Source organism: Aythya ferina (assembly GCF_964211825.1).
Source record: "Aythya ferina genome assembly, chromosome: 29".
NCBI lineage: Eukaryota > Metazoa > Chordata > Aves > Anseriformes > Anatidae > Aythya > Aythya ferina.
The window spans coordinates 2,359,685-2,381,009 of NC_140326.1; the positions used below are offsets into that span (position 1 = coordinate 2,359,685).

General features: G+C 61.7%; 2 protein-coding genes across 4 annotated transcripts; both read left to right on the top strand.

Moving 5' to 3' along the window:
* Positions 1–1,248: 1,248 nt before the first annotated feature.
* On the top strand, positions 1,249–14,453 carry HJV (hemojuvelin BMP co-receptor). 3 transcript variants are annotated; one of them, XR_014686227.1, is made up of 5 exons: positions 3,353–3,486; positions 5,174–5,341; positions 6,229–6,731; positions 7,163–8,820; positions 8,937–14,453. XR_014686227.1 is itself a non-coding variant. In XM_084500610.1 (4 exons), exons 2-4 carry the CDS (start codon positions 5,242–5,244, stop codon positions 7,790–7,792), a joined length of 1,233 nt encoding a protein of 410 aa, XP_084356736.1. In that variant the 5' UTR covers positions 1,249–1,351; positions 5,174–5,241; the 3' UTR covers positions 7,793–14,453. The 3 variants fall into 3 exon arrangements, 2 of the variants coding, with proteins under 2 accessions (XP_084356736.1, XP_084356737.1); XM_084500610.1 differs by lacking the exon at positions 3,353–3,486 and adding an exon at positions 1,249–1,351 and having other exon boundaries at positions 7,163–14,453; XM_084500611.1 differs by having other exon boundaries at positions 3,296–3,486; positions 7,163–14,453.
* Positions 14,454–16,066: 1,613 nt separating this feature from the next.
* TXNIP (thioredoxin interacting protein) lies at positions 16,067–20,277 on the top strand. The gene is made up of 8 exons (XM_084500612.1): positions 16,067–16,585; positions 17,467–17,539; positions 17,645–17,792; positions 18,138–18,240; positions 18,396–18,652; positions 18,764–18,920; positions 19,035–19,183; positions 19,300–20,277. Exons 1-8 carry the CDS (start codon positions 16,336–16,338, stop codon positions 19,333–19,335), a joined length of 1,173 nt encoding a protein of 390 aa, XP_084356738.1. The 5' UTR covers positions 16,067–16,335; the 3' UTR covers positions 19,336–20,277.
* Positions 20,278–21,325: the final 1,048 nt, after the last annotated feature.

A 21,325-nucleotide genomic window follows, 5' to 3' on the forward strand; every position in this document is an offset into this window, starting at 1 on the left:
GAGTGGGGAAACTGAGGCACGGAGCGGACCCCCCCAAAACCCCCCCCGCGCCCCTCGCTGGCCCCGGCAGGGCCGTCCCCACAGCCCCCCCCCTCCCCACGGGTCCCTGCTGCCACTCGCGACGTGCTGCTGCCACCTGGTGGCCCCGTGTCCCCGCTGTCCCCAAGGGTCCCCCCCCCCTCTCCACCAGCCCCTGGGCGCATCCTGCGCCCTGCCTGGGCTCTGCGCACGGGGAGTGGGACAAAAAAGGGGGGGGGACCCCCGCCCCCAGCAGCACCCACGCAACGGGACCCGGCCCCAAATCCCCCCCCCGGGGGCCGTGGGGATGCCAGGGAGCTGCGGTAAGGGATGGGGAAACTGAGGCAGGGGGAGGCAGCGCGATGCTTTCCAAAGCTGCCCCCCCGGTATCGCCGCCTTCCCGCACCGCTGGCCAAAGCGAGTAGGGTGTTAAAAAAAAATAAAAAAAAAGGGTGGGGGGGTCCGGCCCCATCTGCTCCCAGCTTTTTTTAGAGCTCCCCAGCCCCGCAGCTGCTGAGCAGGTGCCGTGGGTGGGTGATTTATCTGCACGGCGGCATCTCGGGAGCGCTGCCCGGGCACGGGACTGGGATCTTTTGCTCCAAAGGGGGCCGAGGGATGCCAGCCCCGTGTGGGTGCGGGCAGGGGGCTCGGGGGGTGCCTTTGGTTGTAGGGTGCAGCTCCCCAGGTCCCCCCTGGTCTCCTCGAGGTCTCCCCTCTCCGGCTGCAGCACCGAAATTTCTTCTCCTCCCAGCAAGGAGCGGGAAAGCTGGAGAAACCTGGAAGAAAACTTGAATTTTGTTAAAGATTTGCAGCCCCGTTGGGTTTTCCAGCTCCCTCCTCGTAGGGCTGGGAGAAGGGCCCCTTCCCCGCAGGCCCTCTGCTCCATGTGGGTGCTCTGCGCTCGGGGTGCAGCCGAAATGGGAGCCCTCCTCGGGGTCCCCAGAGGTGGGATTCAGGCTGCAGAGCCCGTGGAGACCCCCAGGACCCGCAGCTCCTCCCGGTCCCACCAGGACCCCGCGCCCACCCCACGCGTGGCGCGTGCCGTGCGGAAACCTTGGGCTCTCCCTCCCTTTCCCTTCCCCTCCCCACTGGAATCCGGCTTTCGGGATCAAAAATACTGCTGGCTATTTTTAAAGCACCGACTTAGCCCCTCTCCTCCTGCGGTGACGGATCGGGCTGTCGTAAAGCTCAGCTGTTTTCCGCTCCCTCCCCACTGAGCCCCGGGCAGTAACAGGCTCGATTCCCCCCTCGCTGCCACCCCGGAGCGAAGCCAGGGCAGGATTCGTGCCCGAGGTGCTGGGGGCATTGGGCAGCACGACCCACTGCTGCCGGGGTGAGTGGAGCACGGGGATCCTCTGTGCTGGGTGGGACAGGGGAGGGGGCTCCGTGCCCGGCGTGGTGAAGGCGTTGGGGTCGAGCACCGCGCACGCGTCCCTCTCCGTCGGAGGGAAGCGAGAGCTTCTCTTCCAAGGAGCTGGCACCCTCTGCCTGGCGAATCCTGGCTTCTCAGGCACCTGCTCCTCTTCCACCCGTGATCCCGAGGTGGGAGCAGGCACGGGGACGATGCTCACGGCTCCTCCCTGGCTGGCCCCGTACCCGAGGGATGCTTGGGTGCACGAGCCGGAGGCGCTCAGCGGCACGGCGAGCGATGCTGGAGGCTGCTCTGCCCCCCGGCCACGTGCATCCAAAGCCCTGATGGAGGCCGGCAGCTCCTCTGAGACCAGTGCTTGAGGTGTGATTTGCTGAGCGTCCTCCTCCACGCTGGCTGGTTTGGGTGCAAACCCCCCGGGGTGCTCCCGATGACCCCCGTAGCAGGGGGTTTGCGGCTCGGAGCTGAGCAGGGGCTGTTCTCCCGGAGCGAATCCAACCTCGAAAGCCCCGGGGTTAGACCCTGACGCAGTGGGTGGTGTTGGAACCGGGTGATCTTTAAGGTCCCTTCCAGCCCAAACCATCCTGCGATACCAAAGCCTTGCCAAACTCGTGGTGCTGGGGCTGGGGCTGAGCCGTGATGGCACCAGCTCGACCTCCAGCCTTCCCCAGATGAGCGTCCAAGTGGGTGATGCTCAGAGAAAGCCCCCCACTGCCTGCTTCACACCACAACCAGGGTCTTTCCCCACTCCCCGTGCTCAGGAAGCCCTCATCCTTCAGGACAGGAGGGTTGGGGTGAGTCCAGCTTCTCTTCGGACAGCTCCCCAGCCTCATGGTGGCAGGATTTGGGGACCCAGCTGGCGGGATCGGGGTTTTGCACCTCCCAAACCTCCAGCTGATTCCTCTGGTGGGAAGTGGGGAGCTGGCTTTCCGAAGAGGTTTGACGGCAGCTGCTTTTGGCTCGGCACCGCGCCGCTCTGCCAGCCTGGGAGAAATTCCCAACCTCCTCGACCCAACGTACGCCTGCAGCCCCGGCTCGGAGAGCTGCCTCCTCCCAACGATGCTGAAGCAGCCGATGGCTTCATTTCAGGATCCAGCACCTCCCCAGCACCCCCAGCACCCGGTCCCGGGGTTCCCCATCGCCCAGCCTCTCCCCTCGGGGCTGCAGCAGCCGGGATGCCCCAGCCTGGTTCCTCCAAACGAAATCTCCCCCGGCTAAACGAGGCGGCTGGGTGGGATGCCGAGCGGCTCTCGCCCAGCCCAGATGGCCCCGGCTGCCGTTCCCGGAGGAATTTCCACCTGCCCGGCCCCCGCCCCGCGTGTAACCGATTCCCCAGCTCCGTGTCGGTGCCGGGGGCTCGCTGCAGGGGGAAGGCAGACGGGAGGATGCCGGGCACCCAGCACGGACCTCGGGAGGCTGCGCTGGGATTGGGGTGTTATTTTTTTAAACAAGATTTTTTCCGCTCTCCCGTTATCCCTCGTTACCAGGTAACAGACCCCGCACATAAATACCGGGCAGGGAAGGGAGCTGCAAAGCCTCCGTGCGTCCAGGGGCAAAAAATAAACGGGCACCCAAAGCCTCCCTCCTCCGGTGGCTGCTGATGCACCACCAGCTGGGATTTGGACCCAAGCTGCTCTTTCGTCCTTGTTTTCCCTTCCTCGAGCCGCAACCCACGAGGAAGGTGGACGGAGGCACTTAAAACACGAGCCTGGCTGCGGCTTTCAGCTTGTTCTGCCACGAGCAGCCCCCGTCCCCCCGTGCCATGCACCCTCTCCCTCCGCACCCCGCGCTTGCTGTTCTTGGCCGGGTTTTCGCCTGGCTAAATTTAGGCGGCTCGATTTCGACACCCATCCCCTGCCCCGGGGGGGGGGGGGGGGGAAGAGGCCCGGAGCAAAGGTAGCGAGGAAGAGGAGGAGCGGGGTCTGCTCCCCGAAGCAGCACCTCGGCTTTCAGCCGGCTGCGAGGCCAGGCAGGTGCCGAGGACGGAGGCTGGCACGTGGGTGACAAGGAGCTGGGTGACAAGGACAAGGACAAGGCAGCCCGGGTGGCCACCGGGGAAGGACCCCCCAGGGCCGGGGGTCCTGAGGAAGCCGACGCAGGTGAGCGGGGCTGCGTCAAAGCAAGGGCAGGGACGAGGGTGCCGGCAGCAGGACGTTGGTGCAGGCACCCAGGGGTGCCCCGGGGTGCCACGAGCAGGGACCCCATGGGAGGAGTGGGGTGTCCAAGCACCTTTTGCTGCCCCAGGAATTGTCCAGGGACCACCGAGGCACCTCCTTGGGCTCCTGGAGGGTCTCCAGGAAGGTCTCCAGGCACCGCTGCTGCCTTTCTCCTTGGGATCAGGACATCCCAAGGAAGGTCCCGCTGCCTGCAGACCCCACGGTGGGGCCTCTCCGTGCCCCAGGCCGTCCCGTTACACATTAACCAGCCGCTTATCAGCCGAGCACCGCACCGGGGACACGTCCCCTCCGTGCCACCAACCCCAGGGGTTGGAGTCTCCAGCTCCAGGAGGGATGCGTGGCAGCTCCCAGCCTGCTCGAGCAGCTCCGGGGCCAAACTCTGGGCTCGGAGCACACGCAGAGCCAGTGCCTCCCGTGCCAAACGTGAGCCCAGCTCCCGGCCGTGCCACCAAGACCTCTGTCCCCATGCCCCTGGCTGCAGGGAGCAGTTTCGCTCCCTCCGAGAGCAGCTGGCAGCCGGAGCCTCGCCAGCAGGTTTGAGGCATGTTTTTTGCTCCAGACACCTGCCCCGTTTGCCACGAATCCAGCTGGCAGAGGGACACGGAGGGGGGGGGGGGGGGGGGCTGCCAACACGCGGCTACGTCGCCGCGCCAGCCAGTACAGCTCCTGGTGTTTGTTTGATGGCTGCAGCCACAGCAAAGGGAGCTGGAAGGTGCTAGACAGCGCTGCAGGACTGCCTTTATTTATTTCTTTACTTAATTTTTTGCAAAAAAAAAAGATGCGGCTTCAGGCTCTTCTCCCTCCCGCGTGCAGCTTGCGCTTGCCAGCAGTCGCGGCGCCGGCAGGACGCGCTCCTGGGGCTGCCCAGGGCACATCGCCGCGGGCAGCAGCCTCTGGCACAGCACACAGCTGAAGAGGAAGGGGGGAAAAACACAGATTTCGCGTGCAGGACCTTCAAAAGGACGTTTGCAAAAGGCTGATTAACAACCAGCTGCTAACTGAGCCTCCAAGGGCTCAGGTCCCCAGCCGCTGGACCCCGGCCACGTGCAGCGAGTGGCGACGTGCTCCTCGCATCGCCCTTGGGCCAGCTCTAGCCTCCTGCACCCAGAGCCAGCGCTGGGGGCTCAGAGGGGGAGCAGCCACGTGCTGGCCGCAGGGGGGAGGTTTTTGGGTGGAGCAGGAGGTGCTGGTGGCACCCGGCGGTGCTGGCTGCGGGCTTCACGGTGGCCACGCTAAGAATTTGGCTTTTCAGCTCCTAAGCCCTGGGATGCTGCGCTCCAGAGCTTGGGTTTTCGCTGCCCCACGCCCGCTGGGGCTGCCAGAAGGATGGAGCAGCCCACGCTGTGCCCATCGTGTAGGGCAGCGCGGGTCCTCTCCGCATGCATCGGCCGCTCCTGCCTATGCCAGGAAGCATCCCTGAGCTGCAGTGGCTGAAAACAGCTAAAAGAAACCAAACCCTCTGGGGTTTTGCCCCAAATTTCGCCTTCCCCAGGAGGCAGCGGTGCAGCCGAGCCCTGTAGGGCTGCGTTTTTGCAGCTGGTGGCTCCAAACCTGCAGCCCCGGGCACTTTCTGCTGCAGGTCTCCCATCCCACCTCTCTCTGCTCGCAGGGGGGCTGCCGGATGCAGCAGGGGGCAGCCAGCGGGTGAGCGACCCCCCAGGCTCTGCATGGATTGGAATGGGGAAAGCTGCCTGCCGTAAGAGCCCCGGGCAGCTGGAGAGCCCCGGCTTCTTCCTCCCAGCGCTCTTCCTCCTCCTCCTCTTCTTCTGCAGGCATGGTAAGGAGCTGCCCGGGCAGAGCGGTGCCAAAGCCCCGTCCGTGGTGGGGACGCCAGCAGGAGCTGCAGCCCCCAGGGTTTGGGGGCAGCACCACTGCAGAGCCCCCAGGAGAGGACTGGAGCGAGCCAAAAAGCCTCTCCTTGGGGTCCTCCTTGGGGTCCTCCTTGGGGTCCTCCTTGGGGTCCTCCTTGGGGTCCTCCTTGGGGTCCTCCTTGGGGTCCTCCTTGGGGTCCCAGGCACCGAGCGCCCTCGTCCCTCCACGGTTGTAGGGTGGGCAGCAGGGGGGATGCCCCTGGGAGCCCTCCAGAGCTCTGCTCTCCCTTATAACCCCTCTGCTTAATGAGCTTAATTGGTGCCCACTGGGATGAGTTCGTTAGCCCTCCCGGAGTGGTGGCAGCACAGAGGAAAGAAGCCCGGGTGGCAGGACGTCCTTGGTGCAGTCTGGCCCATCACAAAAGACTGATTGCCCAGCCTGGCCAAGGTTGAAATGGGACGAGGGGGGTTTCCCAGCTCAGAAATTCCCATTTGTCCCCTGGCAAAGCCCCGGGGCGAAGAATCTCCGTCTGAGCCACGTCCCGGGGTCACGGTCGCAACGGCAGCGCTGGCTCGCGGCCGCGCTCGTGCCCCGGGTACAATCTCACGTCCCAGCTGCCCCAGCACAGCCCCTCAGCCCCGTCCCTCTTTGCACTGGTCCCAGCCCGTTTCTGCAGCTGGCAACCCCGAGTTCATTCCCTCCGGTGGCTTAAACCGGCCGCCGAGCTCACTAATTGCAGGCGCTCCCGTTGTGGGACGGCGGCGGGGAGGCGGTGGGGGCTGCCCCTTCCCCGTCCCCGCAGCTCTGCTGGGACTCCCCGGGCCGTCGTCGTCCCCGTCCCTTCTCTCCCAGTTTCTTCCCAGTGCAAGATCCTGCGCTGCAACTCTGAGTACGTGGCCGCCACCCTCAACCTGCGGGGCTCCGGCAGGACGGCGGCGTACTGCAACGCCCTCCGCTCCTACTCCCACTGCACCCGCAAGACGGCTCGCACGTGCCGGGGCGACCTGGCCTTCCACTCCGCCGTCCACGGCATCGAGGACCTGATGATCCAGAACAACTGCTCCAAAGAGGGCCCCACGTCCCCTCCCCGGCCCCGGCCCCCGGCTCCCAACCACCAGGGCTTCGAGTCGCTGGATATCTGCGACTACGAGAAGAGTTTCCTCTACAAGCACGGCCGGCCCCCCAGCTACCAGCACTGCGCGGCTTTCGGGGACCCCCACATCCGCACCTTCCACGACGACTTCCACACTTGCCGGGTGGAGGGCTCCTGGCCCCTCTTGGACAATGATTATTTGTTCGTGCAAGCCACCAGCGCCCCGGTGGCCAAGGGCTCCAACGCTACGGTCACGAGCAAGGTAACGCCGGAGCCTTAGGGCTTGGCAAAAAAAAAAAAACCCTCACCTTTGGGGTGCTTTGGGGTGCTTTGGGGTGCTTTGGGGTGTGGGGCGCTCCCTGCCTCGATAAAAGGGCTGGGGAGGGCAGTGGCAGCTAAACCCTTGTGGGATCGGGCATTAATGTGCTCAGAACGAGAGGGGTGAAGGTCATTTGGGGAGCAGGGAGTGCTCCCATCGCAGCCCAGGGATGGGTTATTGGGGGGGTGTGCGGGGTGCCGCTGGGCGCTCCGTCCAGGCTTGGCTCCTCCTTGCTTTGTAGCTGATTAAATGGCATCAAGGAAGGAAATTGCTTCCTGAAAGGACCGTGGGGGTGTGGGCGAGCTGGTGGGGGGCAAGACGGGTGGGATCTGCGTTGCCCCACCAACCCGCCCCCCCCGCTGTGCTCTCCGCAGCTCACCATCATCTTCAAGAACATGAAGGAGTGCATCGACCAGAAGGTCTACCAGGCCGAGATCGGCAACCTGCCCGCGGCCTTCGAGGACGGCTCGGTGAACGGCGGCGAGAGGCCGGGAGGCGGCAGCTTGGCCATCCGGGAGCTCAGCCCCGGGCGGCACGTGGAGATCCGGGCCCAGTACATCGGCACCACCATCGCCGTCCGCCAGGCCGGCCGCCAGCTCTCCTTCTCCATCCGGGCGGCCGAGGAGGTGGCTCGCGCCTTCACGGAGGAGCAGGACCTGCAGCTCTGCGTGGGGGGCTGCCCCCGGAGCCAACGCATCTCCCGCAGCGAGTGCTGCTCTCGTGGCCGGGGGGCGGCCGAGGAGGCCCGGGCGCTCTGCAAGGAGATGCTGCCGGTGGAGGACGTCTACTTCCAGTCCTGCGTCTTCGACGTGGTGACCTCCGGGGATGCCAACTTCACCATGGCGGCCCACGGAGCCCTGGAGGATGCCAGGGTCTTCCTGCCCGACACTGAGAAGCTGCACATCTTCCAGGCCGGGGCGGGCTGCCCGTACGCCTCTCCTTCCTTCCTCCTCCTCCTCATCCTCCTCGCCGCTAGCCTTTGGGCTCTTCAGTCGCACTTTTAAGTCCCGCTGGCACGGCGTACAGAGCAGGGGTAAGACGAGAGCGCTGCTGACTCAAGGGCCATGCCTGGCAGATCAAGAGAGATGCCTCGTCTCGGATCAAGTAGCTCTGCAGCGAGGAGGAATCGGAGCCCCAGACCTTTGGAGAGGGGAGCGCCGGAGACAGGAGTCGCTGAGACTCCAGTTTGTCTCCGCTGCTCCTGCACGCATGGCACCGGCTGAGCCTCGCTGCTCTCCCGTTTTTTATGTTGGATCCTGGTGTGGGTTTTCCTAAAGGTGAGGATATCACGACTGTAGCAAAGAAGGAGAAACAGGCAGGGTGCTCGGACAGCCTCTGCCCCTCAAAGCCTTTGGGTTTGAGAACGGGGTTTGGGTTTGACCCTGGCAAGACACCGGTCCTCCCCGTGAGCCTGCTTTCCGCAGCCCTTCCAGCACTACTACAGCCAGCGTAAGCTCAGGGACCGCACAGGTTCAGCAGTAACAAAGCCCAGATCCCGGTTTCTACCAGCCAAAAAATGTCTTCAGGTGGATTTGGGGCCCCTCGACACCGCAGCTGCTGAAGTCATGTGGAGCAAGGCAATCAGACGGTTATCAGAGTGATATGACCGAGCTCTGGGGGTTGTTTTTTTTTCCACGAGAGCTGGATTCGACCCTGCCGTACGGAGCCCTCCTTTCTCTGGGCTGGTGCCACAGATTCCCAGCCCTCTGCGGTCGCAGAGCCTCAGGTCTGCACCATTTCAAGCTCCTGTTGCTATTTTTCTTTGTTGTCTTGGCACCTGTCTAGGACTCAATATAGCAAGTTCTGGACTTTGGACCAGCGTTGAGTTTCAGTGAGAAAAAAATACCACTCGGCATTCCTCTCCTTTGGGCCCAGCTCTCTCTGTTACCGTCGCAGCCCAGCTCACGTCTAGCCAAGACTTCAGGTTTGACTTGTGAAAGAGAACTGATAACAAAGACACCGAGCTGGCAAAAAGCCCTGCGGATGTACTGGTGGGCAGGGGAGCTATGAGCAGATGTACATAAACACGGAGGTGAGGCCAAATTAGATGTTTAATATATTTAAGAGGTTTTAAGTAAAGCAGAGTTCTATAAGTTAAGAGATATTTTCCATATGCTTTTTTTTTTTTTTTTTTTTTTTTTAACGAAGAGGACTCATTAAACCTTTGCCATCCCTGTCCCACGGAGCCACGAGCGCCTTGCAAAGCCCCAACCTCGCAGCCGTGGGCAGGATTTGGGCTGGGGAAGGAGAACTGGAAATCACCAGGTGAGGGGGATGCGGAAAGCGAGGTTTTGCAAGTCACGTTTCGGTGCACCCCCAGCTTCTTTGGTCCATTTTTTTTTTTTTACCTCTGCCTCTTCCACCAGCCAGTGAATGCAGAGATGTTTCCCAGCCCTAGCAGCAGGATTTCCTCCTCCACCACAGTCTCGAGGCACACGGTGACTAGCGTGAGAGTTTCTCTGTTCCTTGTGCGCCGCTCTCGCTAATCCCTGAGCGTTTTGACATTAAAGGTGTCTATTTTTGAAGTCCTCATTTCCTGTCATCCGTCTCATTTCTTTTGGTCGGCAGCAGCAGGTGAAGATAATAATATCTCGCCTTCCACCCACTGCTCCTTTTACTCCGGAGCACTTTGTGGTTTATATAAACCCGCGCCCAGGCAGGAGAGCAGCCAGCCTGCCTCGCCGCCCCTCTCCACCACGTCATGGGTCCCCGGGGTGGTGGCAATGATCCCCCAAAGGGACAAAACCCTCAGCAGCCCCAACCAGACTACAGCATGAATAGTCCCCGAGCTCCGTGCAGGACTTTAGGCAGCGAAACGAGGGAGCCACAGGGGGAAATGGGGGCTCCTCGGTGACACCAAGCGCGCATGGGGAGAGGCTGACATCCCTGATGGAGAGCTGAGGGTCTCGCTGCCCCATGGCCCCTCGCTCCCCAGGCCTCGTGGTACCTCCAAGGCTGTGTATCGGGGACAGGAGAGCCCCCAGGACCCCCCAGTGATGTGAAGGCAATCGGGATGACCCCACGCATGCCCTGGTGTCTGGGCTCTGTCCCAACCCAGAGCCTGGCAGGAGGGCTGGGGCCGGGGCTCGTGCCTCCCAACCCGCTCACTGACTTCCCAGAGGGAAAAGGAGCCACGAGCTGGGCTCCAAAGGCACCGATCCCATTGGAAAGAAAACCGGAGTTCCCCGTGTCCGGTGCATTGAAGGCATCTCCACGTCACCCCCCAGACAAACCCCGAAACCTGTGAAAAGAGAGGGTTTTGGGCAGAGCTCACTGGAAAAGGAATGCCAGGCTGCCCTGAGCATCTCCCCGGGGTCCCCAGCTCCGGTGCTGGTTGGGGCCACGACCAAAGCCACGGCCACCACCTCCCACACATGGTGCTGGTGCCTAAATCGGAGCCGCAGCCCGGCGGGGAGCCAGGCGGGCACGGTGCTGAATGGGCTGGAGCCCGCTCCCGGGATTGCTCCCTGCTCTGCATCCAAAGCGTAACGATTTTGGGGGAAGGAAGACCTCTCGAAGACGTGCTGAAGGCTGCGGGGAGAAGGGAGCCCTTTCCACCCCTGACAGATTGCAGGCTGAAATAAAGAACTGGAACGTAGGCGCGGATCCAAGGCCCATTGATGTCGACAGGAGTATTTCCATTGACGTCAGCAGGCTTTGGATCGAGCCCTCGGTTTCCCAGCATATGTCACCTGCTAAAAAAGACCCCGGCGACACCGGCCAGCGTTTTCACAAGCGAGCCCGGTTTTGGCCATTCTGCATGCAGATGCCCAACCTGAGCGGTTGCAGCAAGGGAATTCCCAGTCTAAATCCGACCTGGGGTTTGCCTGACCTTGTACACACTTGTCAACAGCACCGGGTCGCGGGGGAATGTCCCTTAAATCCCATCTGGCTCCGAGTTCCAGCAGGTAGGGAAATGCCAAGGCATTTTCTTGGGGCATGAAGTGTAGTAGCCAAAGCTGAACCTTCATGAGCAGCTTTCCCCTTGCCGTAAATGACCCAGAGGCAGCCGGCTTGGCCAGCTCCTGGTGCTCCAGCGAGGGCACAAAGCTGTGTACTTTGGAGCTGCCAAGCCACCAGCCTTCAAACCAGAGCTCTCCAGACCAGGCGTAGGTCTTCAGAACGGTAACACTGGTCTAAAAGCTGCCCAAACACAGCTTTGAGGGGTGCATTTCACGCCACGCCGTGGCACGTTTTGTTAGCGAGATGCTGAGGCCAGGAGCAAACGTCCTCCCCAGAGCCTGGGGTGAGATTTGGGGTTGGGTTCGTGGTGGCCAAAGCCTCAGCGGTGGCACCAGCAGGAAACGTGCATGGGAACGGCGGCACGGGCACGGTTCAGTGAGGGCTTGGCCGGGTGCTCTCCAGGCATTTGGCAAGACAAAAAGCCTCGAATCTAATCAAAAGAAGGAAGCAGCCAGCGGCATTTGGGCAGCAGATGCACAGAAGCGCATCCAGACGTGCGCCTAGGACCGAGCAGGGGGGGGACGGAGCGATGTGGGCAGCCTGGCACCTCCGTGAACCCCAAAAGCAACCCTGTAAGGATGGGGATGGAGGAATTCAACCCCTGCCACCAGCCCGTGCCGTTCCTGGAAAGCCCTCTAGATGTCCGCAGCATCCCAGGGATGAGGAGCAAGGGGACGGAGCCTGCAAGGAGAGCAGCAGCCCATGGGTGGCAGCCCTCGCCCCAAGCACCACCAAAGGCTCCCCGAAAGGTGCTCGGTCCTTCCGCCAGAGATTTGGTTTCTGCTGAATGAGGTCCGAAATCTTTCAGATTGGGGGAGCTTTAAGTGCAGGGTGAGCGTCTCCAGCAGCCGTCCCCTCGACCCCAGGCACAAACCCAAGCGGTGGCAGCCCGAGAAGAGCCTTGGCTGTGGAAAAGTTAGGAATATTCCTTATTTCTTCGCTGTTTCCATCGTCCACAACCTCCGTTGGGCCCTTCCAAGGGATACCCAGATGGAGCAGGGATGGGGGCTCAAGAAAACTTTTGCTTTCCAACACTTCTTCCTCTCTTAACAACAACAGATTTAAATTCTGGCTGCCACCAGAGGCAAAGAGGTCGCGGTGGGTTGGTTTGCAGAGCCCAGGGCTGGTTTTGCTCTTGGAAAGAGCAGGATTGGGGTGTCAGAGCAGAGCCCAGACCGAACAGGGAGGCAGCTGATGCAAGCAAAGCCTCCTGCGCAGGGCAGATGAGAGACACGGGACTTCCCAAGCTCCAGAAGTCAAATTCCTCCTTGTTTGTGGATGACCGAGCCCGGTCTGTCACAGGCTGTTGACTCGCAGCTCCGGCTTCCCCCCCCACTTCTCTGTTGCAAAAACACAATCTGGCCAGAAAGGAGGTGAAGAAATCCCGTCGCAGCAAAGAACCATCTGTTAGGGAGAGCTTTCACGTCGTGTTCCTGGCAGGAGCTGGGAATCTGGGCCCTAGGGGGAAAAATCCTCACACTCACGCCCTGCGAGGACTCTTCCCCGTTCAGCAGGGGTTGGGAAGGGGAGAAGGGGCTCCAGGTCCGTGCTGTGCGTGCACAGAGCAGCCTGCACAGTGCCTCGCATTGAAGGCAGAGGAAAGCCAGGCCCTTGCTGCAGATGGAAGCAGCAAAAAGCTGATTTGGGTACTGGGGATCTGTGGGATGTGCCCTGAGAGCTTTCCAGCCCGTTTCACCAAGGGACAACTCAACCCCAAACACCTCCGGAGACCCAGCGGTGTTGTGGCCCCTGCCCCAAGCCAGGCACCGCAACCAAAACTGTTGATTTTTGTTCAAAAGCACGGATGGAAACACTCCCCTTGCTTCTCTGCCTCAGTTTTCCTGCTCCCGAACCCAGCCGAATCGCTGCGGTGCTCTGGATGCGGCCACAGCCGAACACCAGCGGATCCGAGCAGGGCAGCGGTGTCCTGCCAGCAGCCCCATGGGTCCCCTAGACCCCTAATTTTCCAGCCACACGGCCCCGATAGGATCAGGGTGGGATTTTCTAGGCGCTGCTCCCCGCACGCAAACAGCGCTGCCAAAGGAAATGCCTCTTCCGCCCCGGCTCCCGTTCCTGTCCGCAGAACAGGCACACTCTGTCCCTTCTCCTGGGCCTGTTGTGAATCCCTTCGCGTCCCTCTCTTCCCTCCTCCCTGCCCTGAATGTGCTGGAAGTCACCATATATGGGGAAAAAGGCAGAAAACGACAGCGAGGAGCTCCGGGGAGCTCGGCACCACGGGCTGCGGGGCGTTGGGGTGGACGGGGCAGAGGACGCTGCACCAAGAGGAGCCCAGCTTCTCCTGGCGACCCCGGGTCGTGGCTCCCGATAGCCCACAGCAGGAAATAAAGGTTTTATTTCTCAGGGCTTGGCAGGAGAGCAGTTTCCAGCACGGCGTGGCCATTGCGGAGCCCGGCACCGAAAGCAGAAGGGCGAGCTGCTGAGTCGCACTGCCCGGTTTCTGCCTCGCTGAATTCCTTCTCCGTGACCCACTCAGCGGCCCCTGCTTCCCGTGACTCATTTTAGGGCCTTGGTTTCCAGCCCAGCCCTGCTGCTTTCGACCTGCCTTACACCCAGCACACTCAGTTCCTCGTGCAGCTCTCCTCGCCCCAGGCTGGGTACAGCGGGAGGGGACACGGCTCTGGTTGCCCTCTTCACCCACCCGTGTTGCCACAGCCTCACCTGCAGCTTTTCTCCTTCCCTGTGGCAGCGATTGAGGCCGGGGGGATCCCCTAAGCCTCACATCGCCAGTGGGAAGTGAGCTGAGAGGGGGCAAAAGCCTTAAAATAATCATTGGGGGGGAGCGAGGAAGCACCCAAGGGCCGTCCCCTGCCCAGAAATCAAACTGGCCTCTCCTCTGATGCCCTCGTTCTGAGGGGACGTGACATTTTGGGGCTTTCGTTTACAAGCTGAAGCTCCATTTCCAAACCCCCTGCATAACTCGGAGTGCTGCTCGCGTGGGAAACCTCGTGAACCCAGGCTCATCCTGAGGAAATCGCAGCTTCCCCTCCTCCTGCGGGAGGGCCGGGGAGGCATTTCCAGCCGGATAGAGGTCAGGGGAGCAAAGGGCAGGAGCTGAGTGACAGCTAAAAGCAAATTTGGAGGGGATACAGGAGCTGGAACGTGCCTTGGACCATATCTTTGGCAAGCTCTTTGGCTTGGGACTTCACTGTCCTTTGACATCGCTGGAATGCGTTTTGCTGTCCGGCCGCAGCCAGGCTGGAGATGTCTTTCTTGGAAGACGGGCTGCGGAGGAAACCGGAGAGGGAAAGCACGAAAAAAAGGGAACGCTGGGCCCAGAACCAAGCTGGGGGCTTCGGGATTGCGTATCCCAAAGCTGGCAGGGCTGGCGAGAGAGCTCTGCTCATCGGGCCAAATGAGAGCAAATCCGCAATTCTCATTAACCCAGCACCTCGATCCCCAGCGTGCCAAAGGAGGCAACGGGGAGAGCTGGCCAGGGGCAGCAGGAAAAGGTGCAGGCCCTTCGTTACGGCCCTAATAGTGGAATAATTCCCTCGCAGCAGGGAGATCGGCCCCGCAGCTTGGCAGGCGATCAGTTTATCCGGTCGCCCTCTCAGTTTATGCTCGCAGGTGTGAATTAATGCTGAGGGAAGCAGAAGCCGGGAAGGCGAAAAGCAAAAGGGTGGCGTGTGTGTGTGTGTGTGTGTGTGTGTGTGTCTGTGCCAGAAAGGCACGGACAAACAAGGCCCACGTGAGCGGGGGCGAAGGACAAAAGAGACAATTCCTGAAAGGAAAAAAAAAATAAAAAAATAAAATAAACAAAAAACCAACACCATCCCTTTCCTCGTTAAGGGTGGGGAGGCTTGGGCGACGCCGAAAAGATTGTTCTGCCGTTTCCTCCACTCCCCGCGCTGCCCTTCCTGAGCTGAGGAGGATCGTGGGGCTTGGGGAAAGCGGTGTAAAAAAGCCCAAAAAAAGAAAAAAAGGAAAAGAAAAAGTCAGGAGGGGGTGGACATGTGCTTGGCAAAAATAACTGAGGAAGGAAAATGTGAGGGGGTCGTGAGAGGGGGCCACGGCAGCGCCCCAAATTCCCACAGGGGAATGGGGCTGTGGGGGGGTAAAAAGGGGTGGGAGGCGGGGGGCAGCTCGTGGGGGGGGGGGCTTGTTGATAAGAAAAGAGCCCCCCCCGGGGTTGTGTGCCCCCCTCCTGGGGTTGTGTGATGAGCCGTGGTGACGCCGAGGCCCGGTGATCTCAGCCGCGTGCCACCGGCGCTGACACCCCGGGGTGACGGCTGGAAAGAACCCGGAGTGTAGGGGGTGGGTAAAGGGGGGGGGGGGGGCGTCACGGTTTGCTTTTAGCAGGGTGACGGCGCACAAAAGGGAGGGGTGGGGGGGGAACCCCAAATCTGGTAGGAAGGGAGGGGGCACAGGACACTATTGAGGGGGGTTCAGGACCCTACTGGGGGGGTTCAAGACCCTATTGAGGGGTACGGGGGCCTCTTGTGGGGCACTAGACCCTACTGGTGGGGGGCACAGGACCCTACTGAAGGGGGCATAGGGCCCTATTGAGGGGTATGGGACCCTATTGAGGGGTATGGGACCCTATTGAGGGGTATGGGACCCTGTTGAGAGGTATGGGACCCTATTGAGGGGCACGGGACCCCACTGGGGGGCACAGGACCCTACTGGAAGGGGCAAAGGACCCTTTTGAGGGGCACAAGACACTGTTGGAGGGGGCACAAGACCCTCTGGGGGCTGCAGATGGCAGTGGATGAGGGGAGCCCCCTCACGGCCCCCCCAAAACCATGGAGGGAGGCTGAGGGATGCCCCCCAGCCCCAATTCCGTGCTTTTTTACCACAAAGAAGGCAGTTTTGGGGGGCGGGGGGGGGACATCAGTGGGGGGCTGAGGGGACACAGGAGGTGACTGAGGGGGGATTTAGGGGGGATGCTGTGGAAGCCCCCAGCGGGCGGGGGTCGCCCCGAGCCCCCCCCCAAACACCTCAGGGCCCGGCCGCGGGCGGGGGGCTCGCCCCCGGCCCTCACAGCAGGGAACAGAACATCCCGTTCCCCGCTCCCCATTGGCCCCCACCGCCGCCCGTCCGCACTTCCCATTGGCCCGCCGCGCTGTCACTCCGCCCCACTCCCCGCCCCCGCCCCCGCCTTCCCCAGCCGAGCACACGCTCGCCTCTCCTTCACACGCTGTCCACGCTCCGCAGGCGGCGCGCTGATTGGCCCGCCGGCTTGTAAACAAGGCGGCGGCGGCCAATGGGCGCGCTGATCACGCGAGCAGCACGGCCTGGCCACGCGCCTTCAGCGTGGAGCGCCTGGCATCAACAGGCGCGGGAGGGGGGGAGGCGGGCGGGCGGAGGCTATAAAAGGGAGCGGGCGGGGGGCCGCGGCTAGAGCGCTGAGGGCAGCGAGACGCGGAGGAGCTACGCAGCGGCTCTACGGCGGGCAGAAAGGGGTTAACCCTCCTTCTTTTTTTTTCTTTTTCTGACTGAAACCAGCCTGTTTCGAGGCGGTTTATAGCCTTTTTTCCTCGTCGCGAGGGAGAAAAAGGTATTTTTGCCCGCCGTCGCTGCTCGCTGCTTCCTCAGGAGCCGTCCGCCTGCCCTCGCCTCAGCCATGGTGATGTTCAAGAAAGTCAAGACCTTCCTCCTGGCCTTCAGCGAGCCCGAGAAGGTTTATTGTAGTGGGGAGAAGGTGGCCGGCCGTGTGCTGGTGGAGGTGGCCGAGGTGACTCGCGTCAGCGCCGTCAAGGTGCTGGCCTGCGGGGTGGCCAAAGTCAACTGGGCCAAGGGCCCCCAGCAGTGCAGGCAGGAGATGGAATATCTGCGCTTTGAGGACGTCCTGACCCTGGAGGAACAGCCCACAGGTGAGGGCTCGGGGCTGGGAAAGAGGGGGGCGTGGAGGTGTGGGCCCCTGGTGGGGTGGCTTGGTTGTGCCCCCCCTTGGGGGTGGGGTGGCCTGGTTGGGGGTTTTGGGGGGAGTTTTGGGGTGGGAGGGCTGAGGGGTGAAAGTGGAAGTTGGGTGGTGGCTGGGAGTTGGGAGAAATGAGGAAATGGGTAGGGACATCACAGCTGGGAAAGGGGAAAGGTGAGGGTTTGTGTGCCCTGCCAGGAGCCCAGAACAAAAGCAGTGCCCCTGTCGAGGAGCTGGGTGTTGATGTGGCTGGGAGCAGGCAGAATGAGATGGGTTTGGGCTGGATGTCGCACGGCAGCGGGAGCTGAGCCTGGTGCCTGCAACAGGTAGCCAGGGAGGGGCCCGCACAGACGGTGCCAGAGGCGAGGAGTTCCCAGGGCACGGAGAACTTCCCCTGGCTGCCCTCAGCCTCCTCCCTGGGCTGGCTCCAGGGTAGGCAGAGAGGGAGTTGGCAGCGTCCCGGGAGATACACCTGGGCTGATGCGAAATCTCAGAGATAAACAACGAGGAAAGAAGTTGGAGTTGGATACTCCTCCAAAGTGCAAGCAAGGGGGAGGCAGTGGGGAGGGGTAGGGCAGCCTGAACTGAAGCAGATTGTGTTTGTGGCCTCAGCTGCGGATGTTGAAAGAGGAAGTGAAAGTGCTGCTCGCTTCGCGAGGACATGGAGTTCTGTGGTTGTTCGGGGACAGGTGTGGGAGGCTCTTAGCAAGCAGCTAATGCTGCTCGAGCTCATGCAGCGTCTGGCTTGATCGCTGCATGGGTAAGCACAAAGGGGATAATGCTTAAGAACAATGCCCCGGGGCTTCACTTAATGCTCCCCTCTTCTTTTCCCAGATGGGGATGGTTCCGTAATCCTGAGACCTGGGAACAAATACGAGTACAAATTCGGATTCGAGCTTCCCCAGGGGTAAGTATCACACAAATGTGGTCTCTGAGAAAAAAAATAAACTGTAGTTTTCTGGAAAACTCTGTTACTGCCTCAGAGGTGCCTAACAGGTGTTTGTTTTCTCAGGCCTCTTGGTACAAGCTTCAAGGGGAAGTACGGCTGCGTGGATTACTGGGTGAAGGCCTTCCTCGAGCGCCCCTCCTTTCCCACCCAGGAGACAAAGAAGCGCTTCGAGGTCATGGACCCCGTTGATGTGAACACCCCAGAGCTGCTGGTGAGTGCTGCTGTGCCTTGCCACCCTGCAGGAGGTTTGGGTGCCAGAGGGTGTGGGGAGAGGCGCTTAGGTGGGGTCACTCCGACCTCTAATTAAGACGCTCTTAATGGGCTTTGCTGCTGAGCAGGGATTAAGTGCTTAGTTCCTAAGAAGTCTTAGTCACTTCTCGAACCCTGCACCTGGGCAGGTGAAGTGAAGGCGGTTGGGCCTTCGTTTCCCTGCAAGACACTCGATCCTCACGGGGAATTTTGAAGCTGAGATCCCAAAGTTGGGGGGAGGAGGTGAATTGGCCTGGGGGGGCAGCAGGCAGACTGCATGCAGTTAACCCTCTGCTTTTCTCCACAGTCCCCAGTGGCTGCCAAGAAGGAGAAGAAGGTGTCCTGCATGTTCATTCCTGATGGCCGCGTGTCAGTCAGCGCCCAGATCGACAGGAAGGGCTTCTGTGAAGGTAGGAGCCTGCCTGGCTCGAGGAGCGAGGGGTGGTGGGATGAGGCTGGGGGGAGCATCGGGGGGTGTTGAACCAGTGCGTGACGACTCAAACGGGCATACCCCAAGGGGAAAAGGCCGGACCGTCCTAAATTCAAGCTGTTTTTTCCTCCCCAGGTGATGAGATTTGCATCAACGCCGACTTCGAGAACACCTGCTCGCGCATCGTGGTGCCCAAAGCAGCCATCATCGCCAAGCACACCTACCTGGCCAACGGGCAAACCAAGGTGTTCACCCAGAAGCTCTCCTGCGTCCGGGGCAACCACATCATCTCGGGCATGTCGGAGTCTTGGCGGGGCAAAACCATCCGAGTCAAGAAGCTGAAGCCTTCCATCCTGGGCTGCAACATCCTGCGCGTGGAGTATTTCCTGCAGGTGAGTGCCTGGGGCTGCTGACTCCACGTCCTTGCTCCTCGGCAAGGGGGTAAATTTGGGCTGCTCTTGGTCTCTACGTCCCCTAACCCCGCTCCTCGCTCATCCCTGCAGATCTACGTCAGCGTCCCGGGTTCCAAGAAGATCATTTTGGAGCTGCCCCTCGTCATCGGCAGCCGCTCGGGCATCGGGAGCCGCAGCTCCAGCATGGCCAGCCAGACCAGCTCCGAGATGAGCTGGGTGGACCTCAACCTGCCGGATGCTCCAGAAGGTGAGGGGGGCACAGCAACAACAGTAGGGGCTCTTTGGGGTGCCCCACACCTACCACGGACACTTTTTGGGGTGTTTTGAGGCAATCCTCACCCTTTCCCTCCTTGCCTTGCAGCACCCCCTTGCTACCTGGACATCGTGCCTGAAGACCACCGCCTGGAGAGCCCGACCACCCCTCTCCTCGACGACCCCGACAGCTTCGACAGCCCCATCTTCATGTACGCCCCCGAGTTCAAGTTCATGCCGCCGCCCACCTACACCGAGGTGAGCCCCCGGGGGTGGCCGCGGGGATTTGGGGGAGCAGAGGGTTTTGGGGTGGTTTCGGGACGCTGAGCAACGCGCCTGGAAGCATCTCAACGGCCTCTTGGCTTCTTCCCCAGGTGGATCCCTGCGTCGCCAACAACAACGTGCAGTGAGTGCCGAGAGGAAATGGCTCTCCCACTTCTCTTTTTTTGGACTCTGACCCTGCCGTGGGACCTGGCAGCCGCCCAGGCTGGCGTCTTCCTGGGAGCCCCGCTGCAGGAGCGGCCGCACGAAGGGCACCCGGCAGCGCGACAGCTCCCCGGGAGGCTCCGGGGCGAGCGTGGAAAAGGGGTGAAGTGTCTTGAGTTTTGTGTGTTCCCTCGTGTGCCGGCTGCCTCGGCGCCTACGAGAAAAAACCCTCCTGTGGCTCGGGGGTTGTTCGGGACCTTGTTCACAGCCAAAGTCTTCCAAAAAAAAAAGGCAAAAAAAAAAAAAACCACAAAACCAAACCAAATACCAAGGTGCTCACGTGGAAAACGGGCAGAAGCTGTGGCGGGTGCGTGGTGCACGGGAGGTGTCGGTGCCTCGGACACCGCGGTCCCAAATCTTTCGGGGAGGAGAGGCGGGTGCCATCCCGAAAGGACTTGAAGTGGGGTCAGTTTGTCAGTTTTTGGGAAACCATCGCGATGCCTCGGACCCGGCGACGCCGTCCCGCGATGGATGCGACACCTCGGGTGTGCGTCAGGGAGACCCCGAGCGTGCGGAGGACGATTGTGGCCGAACCCGGCCCCAAAACTTCATCTCCTGGTGCCAAAATGCCCCCGACTCGGCTGAGGTTGGGCTGCTTCGTGTGGAAAAGGCGAAACCAAAACCCGGCCGTGAATTTTTTTGCCGCTGTTGCCCCTTCGGTGGGGATGGCCCCAATAGGGCCGAGCTCTTATGGGGTGCAGGGGCGTGGAGCGGCCGCTGACTCCTTTGTACAGCTGATTTTGTATCGTTGTTTTTTTTTGGGAGGGAGGGGGATAAGAAGTGAAAAAAAAACTTTATATTTTGTACTGCTGACGTTCTACGAGCCCCTGTGGGGCGAAATTTTTAATAAAGTTTTCTCCAAGTGATGTCGTTGTGGGGTCTCTGACTTGGGGTGGGCGGAGGGGGATTTGGGGGAGTGGGGTGGAGGCGTCCTGAAGCCCCCTGCGGGCCCTGAGGTGTTGTCCCCGTGTCCCCATCCCTGCCCCACACACCTCCAGCACCCATGGGTGCACCTTGAAGAGCACAACCCCTGCCTGAGAGCACGCGGCCCTGCTCCAGGCGGGTTTTGGGGCTGGATCAGCCAAAAGCTGCCTTTTCTCGGTGCCCTGCTGTGTGGCGAGAGGAAAACCCACTGCTCGGTTCAAAATCACTTCATTTTACCCCAAATTCACCCTGACAACCGGCCCTGTACCTACAGCAGGAGCATCCCGTCCCTGTGGGATCAGGGACCCCACAAAAAACCCCATAGAGGTGGACGCAGCTCCAGGAGGCGAACGCTTTGTGGGGAAGGGGAAACCGAGGCACGGAGCGGGAGCCGCTGATCCCAATGGGGTGGGAAAAATCCCCGCTCCCCGTCACCATGGGGCCGTTGTGGCAACGGGGGCTCGCCTGCGCGACCCCCCCGGCCCCCCCGGCCCTTTTTTGGGGGATGTGGGTGAAAGTTGACGGAAAATCTGACGGGGCGGCGTGACGCTACCTGCGGCGCTCCAGGAACGGGGCCCAGATCCCTCGAGAGGAAAAACAGCCCCGACCTTGGCCCCCCCGTCCCCTACTTGGCGCGGGTGCCCCCTCCCTCGCTGTGGGGTGGGGGCGCGGCGGCTGCGGGACCCCCGTGGGCACCCCGAGCACCCCACAGCGCCCTGACCCCCTGCACCAAGACCGCCGTGCCTCAGTTTCCCCGCCCTGCCCCCTGCAGCCCCCCCCCAAATTCCCCCTATTTGTCCCCCCCCCCCCCCGGCCCTATAGCTGGTCCTTATCTCGCTGCAGCCGGCGCGGCGCGGCACGGAGGGGCCTTATCAGTTGGATGCCGGCGGCTCCGGCTGTGCCAGGCCAGCACGGCCCCATAGGACGAGCCCCGGCCCCATAGGACGAGCCCTGGCCCCATCCCCGGACCCCGTCCCATAGCCCTGTCCC

Bases quoted from the DNA above. Each gene is read 5' to 3' on its own strand.
- TXNIP (XM_084500612.1), top strand. From the start codon at position 16,336: ATGGTGATGTTCAAGAAAGTCAAGACCTTCCTCCTGGCCTTCAGCGAG. The intron at 18,921-19,034 runs GTGAGGGGGGCA...CTTGCCTTGCAG, and splicing joins CCTGCCGGATGCTCCAGAAG to CACCCCCTTGCTACCTGGAC. The intron at 19,184-19,299 runs GTGAGCCCCCGG...CTTCTTCCCCAG, and splicing joins CGCCGCCCACCTACACCGAG to GTGGATCCCTGCGTCGCCAA.
- HJV (XM_084500610.1), top strand. From the start codon at position 5,242: ATGGGGAAAGCTGCCTGCCGTAAGAGCCCCGGGCAGCTGGAGAGCCCC. The intron at 5,342-6,228 runs GTAAGGAGCTGC...CTTCTCTCCCAG, and splicing joins CCTCTTCTTCTGCAGGCATG to TTTCTTCCCAGTGCAAGATC. The intron at 6,732-7,162 runs GTAACGCCGGAG...TGCTCTCCGCAG, and splicing joins ACGCTACGGTCACGAGCAAG to CTCACCATCATCTTCAAGAA.